Genomic DNA, 19,136 nt, shown 5'->3' with positions numbered 1-19,136 from the left:
GCAGCTGTCCCACGCAACAGAGGGGTTTAAATACCTAGGGGTTTTTATCTCACCCTGCACTACAATTTCATGGACAATTAACATTAACTCACTCCTTACTAGTCTACGTGACGAGACCGCAATATGGTCCTATCTACCATTATCATTATATGGGTGATCAGCATTTTTTTAAATGGTCTCCCTCCTCGAATACTCTACCGGCTACAATATTTCCCATAAGGTATCCCCCGGGCATGGTGCGTCAAAGTTAACAATATCCTAAATAAATTCCTGTGGAATGGTGGTACCATTCGTGTGGCACTATGGACGTGCACCCAATCAACATATTGTGCGGGCATTGCAGCTGCGGATGTCTACGCCTATTATGCAGCATTCCACCTTTTGAATATAAATGAATGGTGGAACAATTCGCCTATGGACCCAGTTTTTTCGTTTGAACGCATAGGAATGGAGGGTATGCCCCTCTTGCAGCTCCTATATAGCCACGTGAATCTGGACTTCCTACCCCAGATAGTAAAACAGTAATCCAAATTTGGTGACACACTAGCAGAACAATGGACTGGCAGGGCTGCTTGACGCAGATGACTCCATTATGGCATGGCACATACCTGTGCCCAGTGGTGGCACTGTCCAGATTTCACAAATGTCATTTGTTGGGTATCTCCACCTTGGGGGATGTCATGCAAGACACTACTCTCTTAAACCATTCCAGCAATTACAAACAGACTTCCATTTGCATTGGTGCAGTTTTACAAGTATCTCCAGTTGAGACCTGCCTTGACGCCCTTGATCCACTCGTTCAACACCCTCCCAGAATTTCATCCCCTGTAGGGTAGACTACTGATGGGGAACATAGGAGCTCACAAGATTCGTCAGATTTATCAGACATTACCCACCCACACCCGTACTATATTGAATAAGACCAGGGAGGCATGGGAAGAAGACTTACCTGCCTTGACGAAAGATGACTGGTCAGAGGCCCTCGTCAGCCCCCGCGGTGCAGCAGTCTCCACACATTACCGATCCAATTCAAATATCTTCACTGTGTATATTTCACACGCTCCCGCCTATGGAAGATAGGGGTCATTCAGTCCCCCACATGGCTCAGATGCGGAGAGTCAAAGGGCACGTTCCTACACACAGTCTGGGGATGAAGTGCGTTGCAGCCTTTTTGGCATAAAGTTGCATCCTGCTTGGGACAGGTCTTACCATGGGATCTCCCATTTGACCCTAGGTTGTTCCTGCTACATAGCACAGAAGGGATAGACTGGAATCATTACAAACAGAATTTGTTTTTCCTGGGCATCACACTTGCAAAACACACCATTGCCCAAACCTGGAAAGGGACTTCTCCCCCAGCAATAGGTGGGTGGAAAAATGTGTTGACAGATGCATGGGAGCAGAAATTGCGGTATTCCAGGCCAGACGCTGTCCTTGGAAACAGAAAAATATGGTCCCATTGGGCTACATACCGAGGCAATGATTCCCCCCTCCCTTCTATCACAAACAGACCCTCTTATGATTTGCAATACACATCTATCTGATCATTACATTGATCAAGTCATATAATACTAATGTTCGTGTGAACACATATAGACATATAGACATCCTGCACTGAGTGAGGTCTGTGGTAGCCCTTGTCATGTCTCAGTTGTTCAGCCTGCAGGTTCCGCAGGCTATCCTGTTGTATGTAACTATTGGTCTTTCTGATTTGATGTGTTTTCATAATATATGCACTGGGCTTCGGCTCCTTACGTACCATGGAAATTCAATAAAATCTGTTTTGAAAAAATGATCGGTGTAATTCTTTGACACCATAACAGCATAAGCATGTACTACTCTGGTACTCAAATATTAGAAACCTCTAGAGTACACTGTTGGGTGAACAAGGAGGTCTTATTTCTACAGAAAGATGCTTTTCCGCCATCGTAGAGAGATGAGTATGTGATGTAATGCAAGAAGCCCAACATTAAAATCTAATTCAAATTTTCCATGCCACACTTCTGATCAAAATAAATGTTTGCCTAGCTTGGGATATTGATTCATGTATATGCCTGATATCCATAACAATCAAGAGAGCAAATCTTTATATAAAATACAATGATGTGACCTGCTGATCTCAGACATTTACCTGTCTGACAAGCTGAGAGGTTGTTTGCTTGCTTATGTCACTGATGGACTAATGTTTGTTTCTGTGTTTTCCACTATTTACCTGACTTCAACACCAAGAAAAGTGGAATATGTGTTCTTATTTTTGGAGACTTGGGACTGCTCTGATATAAATCGCACAGCCTTGATGCTTAGAATACAAATCATATGGCATCTGTGGTGCCAGCTCCTGTAAGTCATCTAGGTAAAGGGGACTCATCATCTCAGCTTGAAGAATGTCTCTGCACAAGTTGGGCTTCTGAAAGCATAGAACGAGTTCACTTCCCTAGGAGTACAGAGAACCTACGATAGTCTTGAGCTGTTGCCGATAGGTGATTTAGCAACTGAGATGGAAGGACATTTTACGTGTCAAGAGCCTGACACATTGTGTCAAGAACAAAGTGCATCAAACAAAGCTATTATTGAAGGAGAAACACTTAGCAAAAACCTGAGTGTGAAACATCATCTCTATAGTGATGAAGTGGAGAAGTGGAGAAGTGTGGCTCACTGGTTAGAGGAGGCAGACCTGGAACCAGAGGTCAGCCCGGTACCAGGGTTCAATTCCCAGCTGGGCAGAGTCTTGAGTCCTAAAATGTCCATTGACTCGACAATTCTTGCTCCGGTGCCTACTCGATTCACAGGTTCACACTCTGCGACTCTGGGCAATAGCTTGCTTAATCTCCACAACGGTCCCTTGTGGTGGGATGCCTGGCTTTCACCTTGCAGATACCCTGCCGGGGTTATCTCGCAGGGGAATACCAGGATGGGTTCCCTAAGCAAGCACTTAGAGACCAGTTGGTGATTTGCGCTATATAAATTCCTGTACATTTACATTTACATATAGGCTTGATTAGTTGAGAGTGCAGTGCATATCCAAGGGAATTTTCCACATCTTAGCCTAGGGCAACATCTGCTTTCACTCAGAGCATTTTCAACTTCACTCAATCTCTTCAGTGCTCGCTAAGCCAGCCGAGGCTGTGGAGTACACTTTGGAATTTGCCTTTAGCCTGAGATCATTAATATTTCTGCACTCTGAGAAACTAGCATCTTAAATCTGATCAGAAGAAACGTATTGCTGGGATTCAGTAGACTGCTAACCAGTTTTTGCCTCTGGAGGGACCTCACACATCTAGAGATTTTTCTTGACATGTACTAAATCCAAAGCAGAGATCCTGCTTTGGATGCTGCAGCAGGCATGGGCGGTGTATGACTTCAAGTTATATGTAACTTTTTTCACCACGCAAAACAAAATCTGAACCCACACGCCACCCTGGAAAACTCAAGAACTGTCCAGCCCATTATTCACAGTCGTCTTAAACAGAACCATAGGACCAATCCAGAATGTTTTCTATCTTTCTGACTTCACCATAGATGATCTTTGCCCAAATATGAATCCCTTAAAACAAAAGCTGAATGACCTTCATTAATAAATGGTTAATCCTATTTTTCTTGTTATTGCTCCTATTGTCACCCTTAACTTTTTTGTGGCAATTAGTTATTACATTTTACAATTTTTATATCAACCTCTGTTTTTGAATTCGAGTGCTTTCTCTCTGAAGAGTGCTGCATTTTGCATTGTTACTGTTTATTTCTGTCTTCTGAACCCTTTAAAAAGTCTTCCGTTTAGTCTGGTTTATCTAAATTTGACCCAACTGTATTTAAGGAGGTAATAGGTGGATTACGGTGCGTAGGGGCTCAGACAAAGCCTGTTAAAACTCTCTAACAATGAAATGTTTCCAGATGCTTCCGACCTAGAAATTCAGAACGAGATTTGGCCCACTCCAAAATATACACCCCTGAAAATAGTCAAGGCAGAGAGGGATCTGTAATCATGTTTATTAATTCAGATTTTAAATGGAAGCTTTAACAATAGAACCCAAAATAGGAATAAGTAACTTTAGGGTAACTTAATGTAGCCAGGTTGTCTTTAATTAACAAAAGCCACTTCGTATTTAATGTTACTGACCTTGAATGCCTGTGTACTATCACTCTAATCCATTCACCCATATTTTCTTCTACGCCTAAATGTATTCGAGATGGCCATTTTAGTGTTAGAAAATCCTTAATTAAGCTAATGCACACCCTTTCCTGCTTGAATGATATGGGTATTGGCAATGCTTGATTTATAAAATAATGAGTGCCAGTGCCTGAAGTTCTTCTCAGAAGCCTGCAGCTGGTGCATTAAAATGTGGCATGTGGAATGCCAATCCTGTTAGTCTTAAAATATCTGATGCCTCTTTAATTCACTACCAGACACCCTCTTCCCCTTTATCTCACTCTTACTGGTCCTTGCTTTCCTCCTTTTTGACCGTTTTTACATCTTTCTGTTCCTCCATCTTTTTGCTTTTTTCCCTCTCTTGCTTGATGTCAAATGCAGAAAATAAGCCCCGTCCCCAAAATCAGTGCTAGTGGCCCCAACTGACAATCACTGGTTCAAATTAAGCACTGTTTTGGTAATATGTTATTGAGACATTCACTTATTTAGTTAGATGTATATAAGACTTTTCTTGTGGTTTGTAAGAGTTTGATATATATATTTTTTCATCCAGCAACAGTCACAGAGTTTGTTTTAGAATCAAAGTTATTTTGGAGTCTGGTTTCCAAAGAGGTGCATATAGAGATATATTTGCTAGGTTTTGCAATTTAAGTGCCTACATCAGACACAGTCCTTATGGCCTCATCAGCATACAGAAATTAGATAGTCCTAATCTGTGTTAACAATGTATTAACATAGATATTGACACAGATGAGGACTATCAGGTACAAGCTATTTGCTCTTTCTCTTGACTTCAATAGCATCATATCATTTTTTTGTAAATGTATTTTTTCTTTAAAATATTAGAAACACTACATTAATCTGTGCCCTTTCATTGATTACATTCCATGAATCATGCATGAAGGCAATGTAGAATTCTTGTCACTCTTTCTAAGAAGAACTGAGTTTGTGCATGCTTACTGAATATCTTTTCAAAAATATTTTCTTGTAACCCTACATTTAGAACCATGTCATCATTGGGATGTGCTATCTTTATCCACTGTATTTATGCTTATAAAATTGGTATGGGTGTAGGGGAAACAGTTTCACCACAAGTAAAATATTCTTCCTATAGAGGAAAACAGAAATAAATAAAATGTCTTTGCACAAATGCAAGGGCTGTGCCCATGGCAACTGTGCACACTATGTACAACAGTGCCAGCAGAAAGACCTTCAGGCCTTCTCAAAGTCTTAAATGTGAATTCAGGAACATTTCTCAAAATATGTCTACAATCCAGACTGCTACAGGTTTCAGATGTAGCCTGGAACCCCTTAGTAATTCTCAGAATGGGTAAAACTACCCCTATGTGAGATTGTAAACCCATCGGTGCTGATGATCCTCAGTTGTTTAAGGAACATAACCCATATTTGCAGTCATAATCGTACATATTCCATTTGAAACAAATGCAACACATGCAACTGATTTAAGGAGGTAGTCAGTAGTGGACTAAGAAAAGTTGTAGTATAATTTCATATCTGTGATGTTTCCTAATGTCCAGAATTGCTAAAGCTGTCTTATATCTCTTTACCTGCTGTGATTTCATCATTACCTATTTGGGAGGCACCAAAAAATTCGAATTCCTCACCCCACTCCCCTTAGAGTGTTGGCAATAGTTGGTTTGTAGTATCAGGTTTATATTAATGATTTTTTTTGCTGAACGCATTGCTTTTAAAAACAGAGTTTTTGCCACTATCCTTTTTTTAGGTCTCGCTACGACGAACGCGCTGAAAGCGCGTTCTCGCAGCGCGAACTATAGTCTGCGTCTCAGCTGAGAAACGCGACGAAGGGAGACAAGAGCTGGCCGCACGCCCAGCATTCCCTATGGCGGCGTCAGATTCCGACGTGCGCCTTCGGATCGGGTCGCGCGCGTGAGCTTCTACCGTAGACAGCTCACGTGACGTCGCGCGGCCCAATCCGAAGGCGCGCGTCGGAATCTGATCTCGCAGTCCCGCCCTTTCTCGCTGGACCGGCACTCGCCCTGCACGTCTTGTTTTTAAAGTGTTTGAAAAGCCTGGTGATGTGCAGCCGCAGCGCGGTGTTATTTAAATCCCCAGTAACATGTAACCAACTCCGGAGTCAATGTCTGTATTTAGAGATACGCCCCTGGTTACACAGATCCTTCAAGTGTAAGATACTGATAAACAAAAATACTATCCCTGCAGTTGCAAAAATATTAAAGGCTGAGCAAGCCGTAGACAGCAGAGTTATTTGTCAGCTTACAAAGACCTTAACCAGCTGTACTTCTTAAAGACAGCAGAACTATCCCCAAGGTGCTCTGCTAGGTTGTGCATGAAACAGCAGATCTGTCACTAAAGTTACGTGAACCTCACATTGCACAGGCATCAGCCATGTACTCGAGCCGCAATCGGCAGAGCTGTCCCTCAGGTTTAAAAAAAATGTACAGGTTCAGGCATGAGACAAAAAAAGCAGCATCTGTCCTCCCGCCCCTCCAATTTCGCCCACATCGGTGCTGCCATCCCCTACCCTCCCACCCTGAATCTTTTCTGCCTCTTTCAGTTTCTGGTTGCTGGGAGATCTCTGTGCCGCCAGCAGCCAATCGGCGGCGGCAGATGGAGCACCGCAGAGCCCCTCCCCCCAGGAACATTTATTTCTCCAAGTATTTATAGCTCTAAATTGAACACCCCCTCCCTGTGCTACAGTTGGTCCATGGACACTGTGCCCCCCAACCCCGCCTTGTTATTGGCTGCCTGGCTCCCCGGGGACTCGGTACAGGTGGAGGATCGATCCTCAAGGGACTGGGCAGCTGCTGCTCGGAGAATACAGGCTCAGGACGAATCCGGTGTCTAAAGGTGTCTTACGAGCACACGGCGCTATAAAAGAAAATACATCGAAACTATTATAAACCTCACCGAGATGGTGTCTGTTCATTACATCTTTCTACCTCCTCGCCATCCCTGGGCTCACACCCCCAGCACCTATATTTCCATCAATATCGCCCTCCCCCTCAAAACCCCAACTGCCCCCCAATATCCGCAATCTCAATACATCCTTGGCCCTTTTACATTACTCTCTACTCATCGCCCACCGGTGTCCTGGTCTCTACCTCCCACCCGCCCCCTTTTAATAAATATCCTTCGCAGCGCCACCCTCACCTGTCCCATGGGTGCCCAGGGGCCCTGCCACGCCCCCTCTAGTTAACAAGACTTTGCACCTTTAGTAGATATTGAGCCGGTGATTTCATATGTAAACGTAAATTTACTGGCCCGATTTGGCATGCAACAGTCACCGACTAAAATCTACAACCTACTAGAGGTGTTGCATGGCAGTAAGACAGTTTTCCCTCGCCCATCTGCTTTTTCCATATGGCTCCATGTCACGGGCACAGGGGCACCTTGTTTACATTCCTTGTCTCTGCATTTACAAATCGGTACATTGTCATCTTGGTTCATTTTAAATATGCCCATTGGAGCAACACTGGGTAGCAATTATATGTAAAATCAAAGTCCAGGAACAGAAAAGTAGTATCCCAGTAACATGGAGCCACCGGGTCACCCTGCTCGCCCGCTCCCTTCCACCGGCCTACCATTTTACTAGTTAGCTGCCTTCTTCACCTACCCAGTGGCTTCACTAGAAGTGATTTTTAGGTGACTCACACAATGGGCCACATACAAAACTGGAAGGGGTTCCTACAACAGGCAATTTTCAAAAGCCTTGACCTACTTTCATATAGCATGCTACTCGCCAAAAAAGCGCTTCAACACCTGATCAAGGTTAGCAAGTGCCATATAAAGGCAAAACATTTTCCCCTCTTTTAACCTGCCACTATCCTACTCGATCCAAAATAACTGACTAACATATCTACCACTCAAATTACTTTCGTATTTTCACTATACTAACCACTAATCCCTTATGGGTTCCGGAGTAGCATGCTAATTGACGAAAAAGCGCTTCAATTACAATACAATAAATCCTATCAACAGCTCTGGAGCTGGGGGCACAGGCCTCATCTGGCTCCCCTGGTCATCCTAGTGCCATTACCCAGGGCTCTGGAGTTTCCCAGGACCAACATGAGTATCTCATCCTGTTCACGTTTTCACTTTACATGCTGGGAGTTGATGGTCCTGATTAAGTTTCACCATTAGTAAGTGAGAGTCTATTGTGGACCATACCAAAAATATTCAGTGGGCATACAGTCGGCCCACTGCTTGTTGTGCCTTTCTGCCCCCTGTTATACTCGTTTTTTGTTCCCTCCTGCCCTCAGTTAGACTTGTTTTTTGTGCCCTGCTGCCCTCTGTTAGACTCGTTTTTGTGCCTTTCTGCCCTCTGCATCACCACATCACTCTGCGTTACCCCAGCATCACTCAGCACCACCACAGCACCACTCAGCACCACCACATTATCACTCAGCACCACCACTTTATCACTCAGCACTACCACAGTACCACTCAGCACCACCACCACAGCACCACTCAGCACCACCACAGCACCACCACAGCACCACCCAGCACCACCACAGTACCACTCAGCACCACCACAGCATTGCTCAGCACCTCCACAGCACCACTCAGCACCACCACAGCACCACCGCAGCACCACTCAGCACAACCACAGCACCACTCAGCACCACCACACCACCACTCAGCGTAACCACAGCACCACTCAGCGCAACCACAGCACCACTCAGCGCATCAACAGCACCACTCAGCACAACCACAGCATCACTCAGCGCAACCACAGCATCACTCAGCGCAACCACAGCATCACTCAGCGCAACAACAGCATCACTCAGAGCACCCACAGCATCACTCAGCGCAACCACAGCATCACTCAGCACCACCACAGCATCACTGGTTCAAATATGTTCTCTCAATGTTTCAAGCTTTATTACAAATGTCACAAAAAGAAGTTAATATTTCACTTCTGTTCTTGGATTTTCGTCACAATAAAATACACTGAACATAATCTTCACAAAAGTTATTTACAAAGGTTTAAGCTATTGCCATTATAAATTACAATCACTTTTATTTAAGTATTAATTATTTTAAAAAATTAAAAGCCATTGTTATTTGTACTATCAATACATCTAAGTCACGTAAATACAAAACATGTCGCATTACAAATGCTATAGGTGTCACATTTGGGAAAGTTATAACTATTGTCATTGTAAATGACAAAGCTATTAATTTAGCTATTTTAAAAAACAACACATAAATAAAAAAATTGTCATTTACAAGACCAATAGCTCAAACTTTCCTAATGCGAGATCTATTGCATTGCAAATGCTTGTTTTTCTTCTGCTTCTCCTCTTTATTCATGTCTTCTCTTTGTGACCTGATGAATTGATCTGCGTCTTTCCCTACAGCAGCTTGCCACCACAATGTAGGCCTGGTTAAGCCACAGCTCTCTGGCCATTGAGCTAACTCTTCTTGTAGCTTGCCATGTGTAAGTAGGTAGCTCATGGACATGAATCCCAGACTAGCATTGCCTTGAGAGAGTCTAGGGCTGCCATACAAGGGAAGTCTTCTCTGGCACTATGGTGGTCATTTGTGGCATAATGCTGCCCCCACCCTGACAGAATGACCGGTCTGATATATTGGTATATTGATGATCCACCATGAGGTTTTGTGATTTCTTTGACTAATTGTGTCCGCCTATTATTATAGGGGCAATGTTTGACTTTTCAGCCTCTGTGGCCTAACTGTTGCAACCCCTGAAATAATTCAGATATTTCCTAGTATATTGGTGATCACTCCTGACATAATGATGTTAATCCTTTTTTTTTATACAGCGCAAACTAGACCCAAAGTTATCAGAGCGCTTTACATGAGCATCAGTAGTGTTACAGACTGACACATTCATTTCATCCTTGAAATACTGTGGGCCTGCTTGTCATTTTGTTATCTAACCTTGGCCTAATAGTATACTGGTATAGTATGAGCATCTTTGCGCTAATCGAGGATGCACCTTTCATAGTGATGACCACTTCAGTGTAATAGTGGCCAGTCTTGATGTACTGTGCATCCTTGGCATTACTGCGCCCACCCATGTGGGCACTGTCATGGCACAATGATAAATATCATCGATGTATTGTAGGTATTCATGACGACTGGTGTCCACTCATGATATTAGTGTGGCCCTGGCATAATGGTGGCAATACTTGGCATATGGTGTCTATTCCTTGAATGTGATGCCAATACATTAGAATGTTCATATATGACAGTGGTACATGATTACTTGATGATAATGACAAGCTAATGATTGAGACTAAACATGCATTTGCTAAAAATGAAAAATTATATTTTGAGACACAATAGAGCTCCTTCTTATGTTTTTTTAGGAAATTGAATTCCTGTTACCAAAGGGAAAAGCTTTTGTTAAATAGCAACACCTTTGCACTTTCAGAAATTGATTATTTGTTGTTTGAAGATAATCTCATTACAGTTCCAAAATATGTGTAAAAGTGAGGGGTTAATTCTAATACAGGCTGGCTTATGGAGACTTACAGAGGATGGTATCTCCTTGATGTCTCAAGGAGCTTGTTGTTATGGTTGTTGTTCAAACACTCATGTACAGGTGTTTGATACTGATAAAACATGTTATGACATGATTTTGGGTAACCTCTCTTTAGTTGATTCTATCACTGGAGCCGATGCGTTGCCCCCTTTTGTTGCTCTTACTATGCTTGTTGTATCCTCTGCTGAGGTGTTATTGTTAGATGAGAGTGTAATAGTATCGCTCATAGGTGTTGTCGGTATTGAGGAAGGCAATTGCAGACTTGTTAGGAGAAGAGGGAGATTCTTCTAGTGGTTTGTTGCCAGAGCCAGGGCCAGATAGTTCCTGCTTTTCCGTTATGGCCGCCTCAACTTCTGCAATCTGACCTGTAGTGGATGTTACATTTGGTCGTTGGCTAGAACCCATCGGTCCGGGCACGTCGATCATTGCTATAGAGGCATTAGCATCATTGGTTATCATACCTAAATCAGTGGGACTGTTACCTGATAATCTCAATGCCATTGATTTAACACCGCCTTTAGCTTGCACCCATTGTCTGATAGGGCTGTTTTCTGCAATAGCTTTCATAGTGTTTGGTTTAGATTTGATAATAGTCTTTTTGGTTTTATTCTTAGTTTTGCCTCTAAGTTTTTTGAAATTAATAGTTTTATCTTTAATCAACCCTGAAGGCGAGTTATTCCCATGTTCGTAAAGATCAAGATACTCCTCATCTGTTTCAATGCTTTCGGCATTGTCGCCACCTTCAGCCCCTAGCACTCCTATTTCAACTGTGTTAACAATTAAATCAGTAGGCAGGTTAATAGGTAGCGCTTGAATAGTTGGTGCATTTTCCATACAGAGAGAGTCAGGCTGTGTGGGGGCTGTGCTGGTATCAATTATTAAACAGGTATCTTGATTAATCAGAACAGGAGAGCCAGTATTAGCCTCAACCGTGAAAACTGTAGCAATCCTGGAAACTGTAGCAATGTCCTGATTGTCCTGATTATTTACAGTAAGATTGTTGCACATAGACTCAAGCAACACTGGCTGAGCACCCACCTTTGAAAGCATTGTATCAGCTTTTACACCACCCACAAGTACCCCCGGTTTCTCTTGCCTACCAGAGAATTGTTTGTTCACATCCAGCGTAGAAGTCAATAGGTTATTAGCAGGGCCCCCCAGAGAAGCTGGATTGCTGGAATTAGATGTCGTTAAGAGCGGCGCTGGCGTTTGTTTCCCCGTTCCTGCTGTAGTCCGAGTATTCCTTGCTGGGGGTTTCGGTGCCATCACTGAGCACTCTATCTCCGTCGACGTAGAGGAGAACTGCTGATAGATCCGCAGACCAAACCAACTAATCGCCGACCAACCCCTCGTGGTCTCAGGGGTCAGACGCGGTAATCGAGCGGAGCGCAGCAAGCTCCGTACTCGGCTCTTAATCACCCGTAGTCTCAACATTCAGCAGTGCTCCACAATTTCCACAATTTCCAAAATGTTCTTCTATCTCGGCCCCAGCATATATGCCTCCGCCTACGCCCGCTCCGGTGTATGGTGTAGCTCCGGAGGATCAGATGTGGTCAGACGCGAAAAACGGCTCGCAGTCAGCCGTAGCTTCGCCTTCAGCATTTCAGGTAGGCAGCATGCAGCATTCTGGGCACCCGTGTGTAATCCGTGTAGTCACAAGAACTTGCGGTATAGCTTGCGGTATAACTTGTCACACAACACGGCATAAGCAGCAGAATCATTAGCCCGGACCCGTACAGCGTTCCTCCGCTTGGCGGTGTCAATCTGCCATCTTGGGCTCTACGGACTGAGGCATGCTACCAATCTCCGGCTCAACCGCCTATATTATCAGCCGATTGGACCCTTCAAGGGGAGGTGTCCGCTTCATTTCAGACGATATTACAGTTACTTAATGAACAGAAACAAGAAGCCAAGATTCATTATCAACAGATGAGGGAAGACAGCAATAAAACTCAGGCTTCTTTGCAAGAATTGTCATGTAAAGTGGGAGCTGTATCCCAAGAGGTGGAGGAATTACAGCAGAGAGTGGTTCTAACAGAGGAAAAATCACACCGGTCAGAGATCGCTGTAAATAAACATTCTTCTCAACTTCTTCAGATGCAAGCTAAACTCGAAAATTTAGAAAATAGACAACGGAGACAAAACCTACGCGTTTTTGGTATTGCGGAGGGAGTCGAGGGAGCTGACCCTAGGGCATTTATTGTCCGACTGTTTCAGAAGGCTTTTCCTGATTTAGCAGATTGGGATTGGGACTCTCAGATCCAAAGCGCCCATCGGCTTCCCTTATTTCAAAGGAATAAGAGTGATACATTTCCTTGCCCAATCCTGATCTGTCTAGGTAACTATCTGCTTTGACAAGCCATATCAATAAAAGCTCGACCAAATACTCCAGTTACTATTGACTCAGTTAAATTTTTTGTTCGATCTGATTTTAAGTAAACTTTCTTTGGAACGACGCTGGAAATTGAAACAATTTATTGATCCAATTAAGGAGTTGGGTTACCAAGCTTTTTTGCAAGAACCAGCAAAACTGAAAGTATTTAGAAATGGTCGCTCTTATTTTTTTCTGGAAGAGAACGAGGTTGAATCTGCTATTGCTAAGTGGAGACTGGAAAAATGAAGTCGATATTGACTAATGCTATGCTCTTCCTATTGTCTATTAGTCACTGATGTCTTTAAACACGGTCTCTCTTTTGATTATTTTGAATGCCCGGATCCTACAGGCGGCTAAATCCGCTTGTTGGCTGCCATTATAGCGGCAGCCGAATTTAGGGGGGGACCTGCAGGTAATTATGGGGTGGGGGGAGGTTGGGGTAGAGTGTGGGGTGGGCAAGGGGAAGATATGTTTTGGGGTAAAAAATGCATCAAAGGACACAACAACTATAAAAAAAAACTAAGAGGAATTATAAGGCTGTTATGATTTATTATAGAGGTCATATAGATAGCGATATACATAATCTGAAATGCATCAAATAAAATGCTTAACCTTGAACGTGTCAGGTTTAAATAATAAAATAAAGCAGCGTCTTGTATATGAGGAGCTTAAGATGTATAACCCTCAAATAGTGGTTCTTACTGAAACTCATATTGCTTATAAAGATAAACACTTGCTTAAACAACTAGGATATGATATTTTAGTTTGCACTGACTTCAATGCTTCAATTCGGGGGGTAGCGATTTTAAAACATAAAGGATTAAAATGTGAGATACTTAAGACATTAACTGATAAAGCTGGTAGATGGGCGATAGCACAGATAAAGCTAGAAAACCGTAAATATACAATATGTGGAGTTTATGCATCAAATCAAGACGAGCCTATAATTTTTGATCAGATTAATATGGAATTACTTGTTTGGGAGGGGGAATATATTGTGTTGGGTGATTTTAATTGTATATTGAACTATAACTTGGACATTACCAGGAAAAATTCTTTTCAGAGAATGAGGAAAACTAGAGCTGCAATTTTGGATTTAGCTGCTATACATCTCCTAAAAGATGTATGGAGATGTTTAAATCCTAAAGTAGCTGGCTACACGTTTTATTCTGCTGCGCATAAGGTATGCTCACGCATAGATATGATATGGGCTTCAGACTTTATTCTTGGTAATTGTTCGATGGTTATATACCCAAGGGTAACCTCGGACCATAACCCGATCTCTTTAACATTTGAACTAGCAACTGAAGAGTTTGCCCCTCGTTTCTTCTCATTTCCTCGATATTTGTTTTCTGACACGGTGTTTGTAACTCAACTTAAAGAGCATATAAAAGAGTTTATTGATATAAACATACAATCTAGCTTACCCTGGATAGTATGGGATTCTTGCAAAGCAAGTATACGTGGATTCACCCAACAATACATTTGGCGACAAAATAAAGAACTTCAAATTTAAATGAGGGAAGGCTCATTGAAATCCGTGATATTGAACTTCAAATATCTGATGCTATTTGTAATGGGGCTCTGAACTTAGATGTACTAAACTTTAAACTAATTGAGCTTAAAGCTGCATTAAAAGATCTTCTCAGGGGTAAAAGTATTAGCAAATTAAAAAAATATCAACTAGATCAGTATGAAAATGGTGATAAAATTGGTAAACTACTGGCTTACAAAGTTGCTGAAGATCGATCTCAGAATATGGTTAAAGAAATTAAAGGGGATAATAATCAATTATTTTGTGACTCAAAATCGATATTACAACAATTTGCTTCCTTCTATCAAGCTTTATATACACCAGAAACTGCTATCTCAGATGATAGCATTAATAATTATATAAACCTAAACAAAGTTAAAAATTTAAAGCCGGAACAATCTGCTCAACTAGCGGCCGACATTACAGTAATAGAAATTAGGGATGCTATCAAATCTTTAGCGACGGGTAAAGCTGTAGGGGAAGATCTTATTCCTCTGGAACTTTATAAACACTGTACTGAGGAATTGATACCATTATTTACTGATGTGATTTGTGCTATAGGCAAAGGGCAACAAGCACCCAGATCTTGGAATTTAACACAAATGATTTTCTTTTTAAAAAAAGGTAAGGTACCCCAAGAAAGAGGATCATACAGGCCAATTTCTCTTATCAATAGTGATGCAAAAAATGTTGCCAAAATATTGGCTACTAGGTTAGCGCCACTCATGTCCCAGCTTGTTTCTCCCCAACAACATGGTTTTATTCCAAAGCGAGACACTACAGCGCATATTAATATGGCCATATCTGCCTTTGATGCTGCACGGACTAACCCGCCCCACTCGGTATGATCTTATTAGATGCAGAAAAAGCATTTGACCGGGTGGGGTGGGGTTTCTTATGGGCAGTTTTACAGGCATTTGGCATCAGTGGTCAACTTTTACGATGGATTCAATCGATATACGATAATCCCATGGGTAAGATCTCGTATATGGGGAAATGCTCTACTATGTTTCCAATTAAAAGGGGGACAAGACAGGGGTGCCCTTTATCAACCCTGCTTTTTGCTTTAGGGATGGAACCCTTTTTAATCGCACTTCAACGCCAGGCTTTAATTTGTCCTTTTTTTAATGGCTTAAATAAACTAGATATTACTGTATACGCGGACGACGTTGCAGTTTTTTCCTCAGATGTGTCTCAAACCATGAAAGGCATTATAATAGAAGCAGGTATATACGGATCTGTTTCTGGCTATAGACTTAATACTACTAAAACTCAAGTTGTTATGAATTATCAATCACCTGCCCCTATCCCTGGAACGTGTTGCGCTACAACCTATCTAGGTGTTAAAATCTCTTCTGATATTGACTCTATTATAGCATTAAACTACGAACCTTTATTAAAAGAGACCGCTATGCAACTTAAGAAATGGCATAAATTGCCAATTAGTATGATTGGCCGAATAAATTTAATTAAAATGAAAATTTTGCCTAAGTTTTTATATTTGTTTCGAGCAATTCCCTTACGGGTTAACAATTCTTATTTTCTTAGATTAGAAGGTATCATTAGCAGCTTTGTATGGGGATATAAAAAAGCCCGACGTGCCGTATCATCACTTAAACTCCCCTTCAATCAAGGGGGATTGGCGCTTCCGGACTTCAAATTCTATTATTGGTCAGCGTTTTTGATTCGGCTACGTAGTTTGACAGTCATTGATAAATGTTTGTATTTTCATAGGTTCTTACTAGGACCGGATGCTAATATGTTTCTTTACAGGCTGAATGACCCTAATTACTTCAAAAGGGTTAAATTCAAGACAATACGTGATACTGTGAGTATTTGGCGATCTATTATGGTTAAATGTAATACTTCTCCTCTACATTGTAAAACACCTTTATGGGGTAATCCTGGCTTTCCTTTAATTTTTCATGATCCAACTTGTCGATTACTTTTAGATTCTGGTATCAGATTTTTGGGAGATTTATATGACCATCAGGGATTTATGGCATTTGATAAAATGAAACACTGTTATAATTTATCCGAACTGGCAAGGTTTAAATGTTATCAGATTAAAGACTATTTGGTGAAGAAACTAGAACTTACTATGGTATTAGATTCCGAGATATGGGATTGTATTTATAGAGATGTAGACAAATCTATGATTAGCTTAGGATATAAGCTTCTTTCTGACCTCAGGATTAGCGATGTCATAAACTTAACAGAGAAATGGAATAGAAAATTGGCTTTGACTGTACCAACTGATCTAATTACTACATCTCTTAAAAGTCTAAACTTATCTGTTCAATCTTCTAGTCTAAAACTGAAAATGTTTAAAACTGTTTGTCAATTATACCATACTCCTGAGAGGATCCTTAAATGGACAAAGAATAATAATTATTGTGATCGCACGAAATGCCCTAAATGTGACCTGAGTGGCGCTGATATTACCCACATGTTTTTTTCTTGCCCACGCCTTAGTGAGTATTGGGAGGGAATAATTAAGGTGATTGCTGATAGACTTGATCAACCCATTTCATTTTCATATACTGATGTGTTGGTGGGCATCAGTGGGGGTAATAGCGCACTCAGAGATCTGTTGAATATTCTAATTACATGTGCAAGACTAACTATTGCTAGAGCCTGGATTTAAAAAAAAACACCAATAGTTTTGGAATGGTGGAGCCTAGTTAAGGAAACATATAATATGGAGACTGCTATTGCTGATTCAAGGGGTCTACAGGCTAAACGAAAAATTGATAGAATTTGGGGTTTATTTATGTCTCAATAACTGTATCTGTCATGATTCTCTTTTTTTGGATCCTTCTCTTTGCTTTTTTTTTTTTTTTTTTTCTTCTAAAAACTTATGTTTGTATGACCTCTTTATTGGCTATGGCCTATGCAATGTTTAATATTTGCTCACTGCAGTTACTGAAAAATTTCTTTATTTCTTTTGTAAACCGAAAAGTTTTATTTTTGGCTTATCTTGTGTGTCCATTTGATGCAAATAAAAAATCTTTAAAATAAAAATAAAAAAAAAGATTTTGGGTAACCTCGTCTGATGTGCTGGGGTAGCAACTTCCACTGACCTGGCAAGAAGTGATTGTTATTGTAATTGAAAACACAAAATCAAATCAGAATAAACTTGAGCTAATCTCGGTCTTGGGTGAGGGAGAAGGGTCCAGTTAGGATTAGAGGTAATGTTTTGGTTATATTTAGGGCATTGTTTAATTTAGGGCATTGTTAAATTTTGAAGCCCTGAAAAATCTTGTATCCCCAGCTTTTTTTGAAACTGACATAATTTTATACCCAACTACGTTTGTGATCAAATCTCAGGGTTATCATCCACAAGTAATGGTTATTACAGAAGCATAAATCATAGTACATGTTTAGGCAAACTGGTCAGCATGTAACCTACAAATTACTTAAATCCTAATATATATGCAAGATAATAATGTACAATTTATAATAGAGGGAAATGCATTAGCTGCTAATTTAACACAGGAATACACATGTACAACAGATCAATAAGTTTTGTACCTGTCTCGGGACAGAATCCATACTTTTTATCCTTGTCATAGTCCTCCGTAGTTGCACACCATCGATATCCATCACTCCTGCCCTCTGTTGTGCAACTGTCGTAGGAAGTACCCAGAAACTTGAAGGGAAATTTGCATGGCTCTCCATCTGCGTTTCCTGAAAGTGTGAAAAGTGCTGCCAAAAAAGGAACAAGAAGACATATTTTTAAAGATAGCATCACTGGACAATCACCAACAGTAGTGAAAAGTGAAGTGCAATTGTAATACATCTCTTATGCAACATGGGTGCCTGGTGTGCACCGGATGTATGACGGTACAATGCGTACCGTCACAACGCATCCCTTTAGCACGCATCCCTTACAACGCAAGTCGTTACCACGACTTGCGTTGGGGGTGCGGATTTCGAATAGTATAATTTACTATTCTAACAACAGTCCCCGTGAACCCTAGGGAAGGTGTTGGGATAGTAAATTAACTATTTTTAAACCTTTAGCGCCCTCCAGCGCAAGTCGTGGTAACGACTTGCGTTGTAAGGGATGCGTGCTAAAGGTACTGCGTTGTGAAAACTTCGTGGTAAACGATGTTTACCGTGTGCACCATGTCGGTAGTAGGACGCACATTTATAAAAACTCAGTTACAGAAATAATATCACAAGGCACTGTGCACCCCATTTAGTAGTACACTGTAATTCCTACTGGGGGACCTTGTCAAGTAGAAGGAGGTTTGATAAGAGGACCTTATCAATCAATCAATCAATCAGTCAATCAAGCAAAAGTAACATGTATTCTGCAAAAAATTCCATGAAATACAATGAATAATACAAAAAAATAATTAAGATACACTTTTATGCAAACGCTGATCAATCCAACATGTTGATAAGTAGGACCTAAAGCCTACATTTAGTAGCAACAGAGCTATAGTACCCACAATATTCAGGCAAATGTCTCGTCGCTGCCTCTAAATTACAACTGAGAAAAAACAGGAAGTAAAGAGACTGAAGAATTTTGGCAGCAAAGTCACTATAAAACAACAATTCA

At 41.3% G+C, this 19,136-nt stretch overlaps 1 protein-coding gene across 1 annotated transcript in view; it reads right to left on the bottom strand.

The window, feature by feature from the left end:
• MMP2 (matrix metallopeptidase 2) overlaps positions 1 to 19,136 on the bottom strand; it is a 207,272-nt gene that overhangs the window by 96,535 nt on the left and 91,601 nt on the right. Inside the window, exon 6 of the mRNA XM_086945190.1 lies at positions 18,101 to 18,274. Coding sequence (XP_086801316.1) covers positions 18,101 to 18,274 — 174 coding nt within the window. The remainder of the gene's footprint in view (positions 1 to 18,100; positions 18,275 to 19,136) is intronic.

The sequence above is a fragment of the Lissotriton vulgaris genome, chromosome 12 (genome assembly GCF_964263255.1).
Source record: "Lissotriton vulgaris chromosome 12, aLisVul1.2, whole genome shotgun sequence".
NCBI classification, from domain to species: Eukaryota; Metazoa; Chordata; class Amphibia; order Caudata; family Salamandridae; genus Lissotriton; species Lissotriton vulgaris.
Note: the sequence above shows the minus strand (reverse complement) of the source record. Positions and strands in the feature narration are given on the sequence as shown.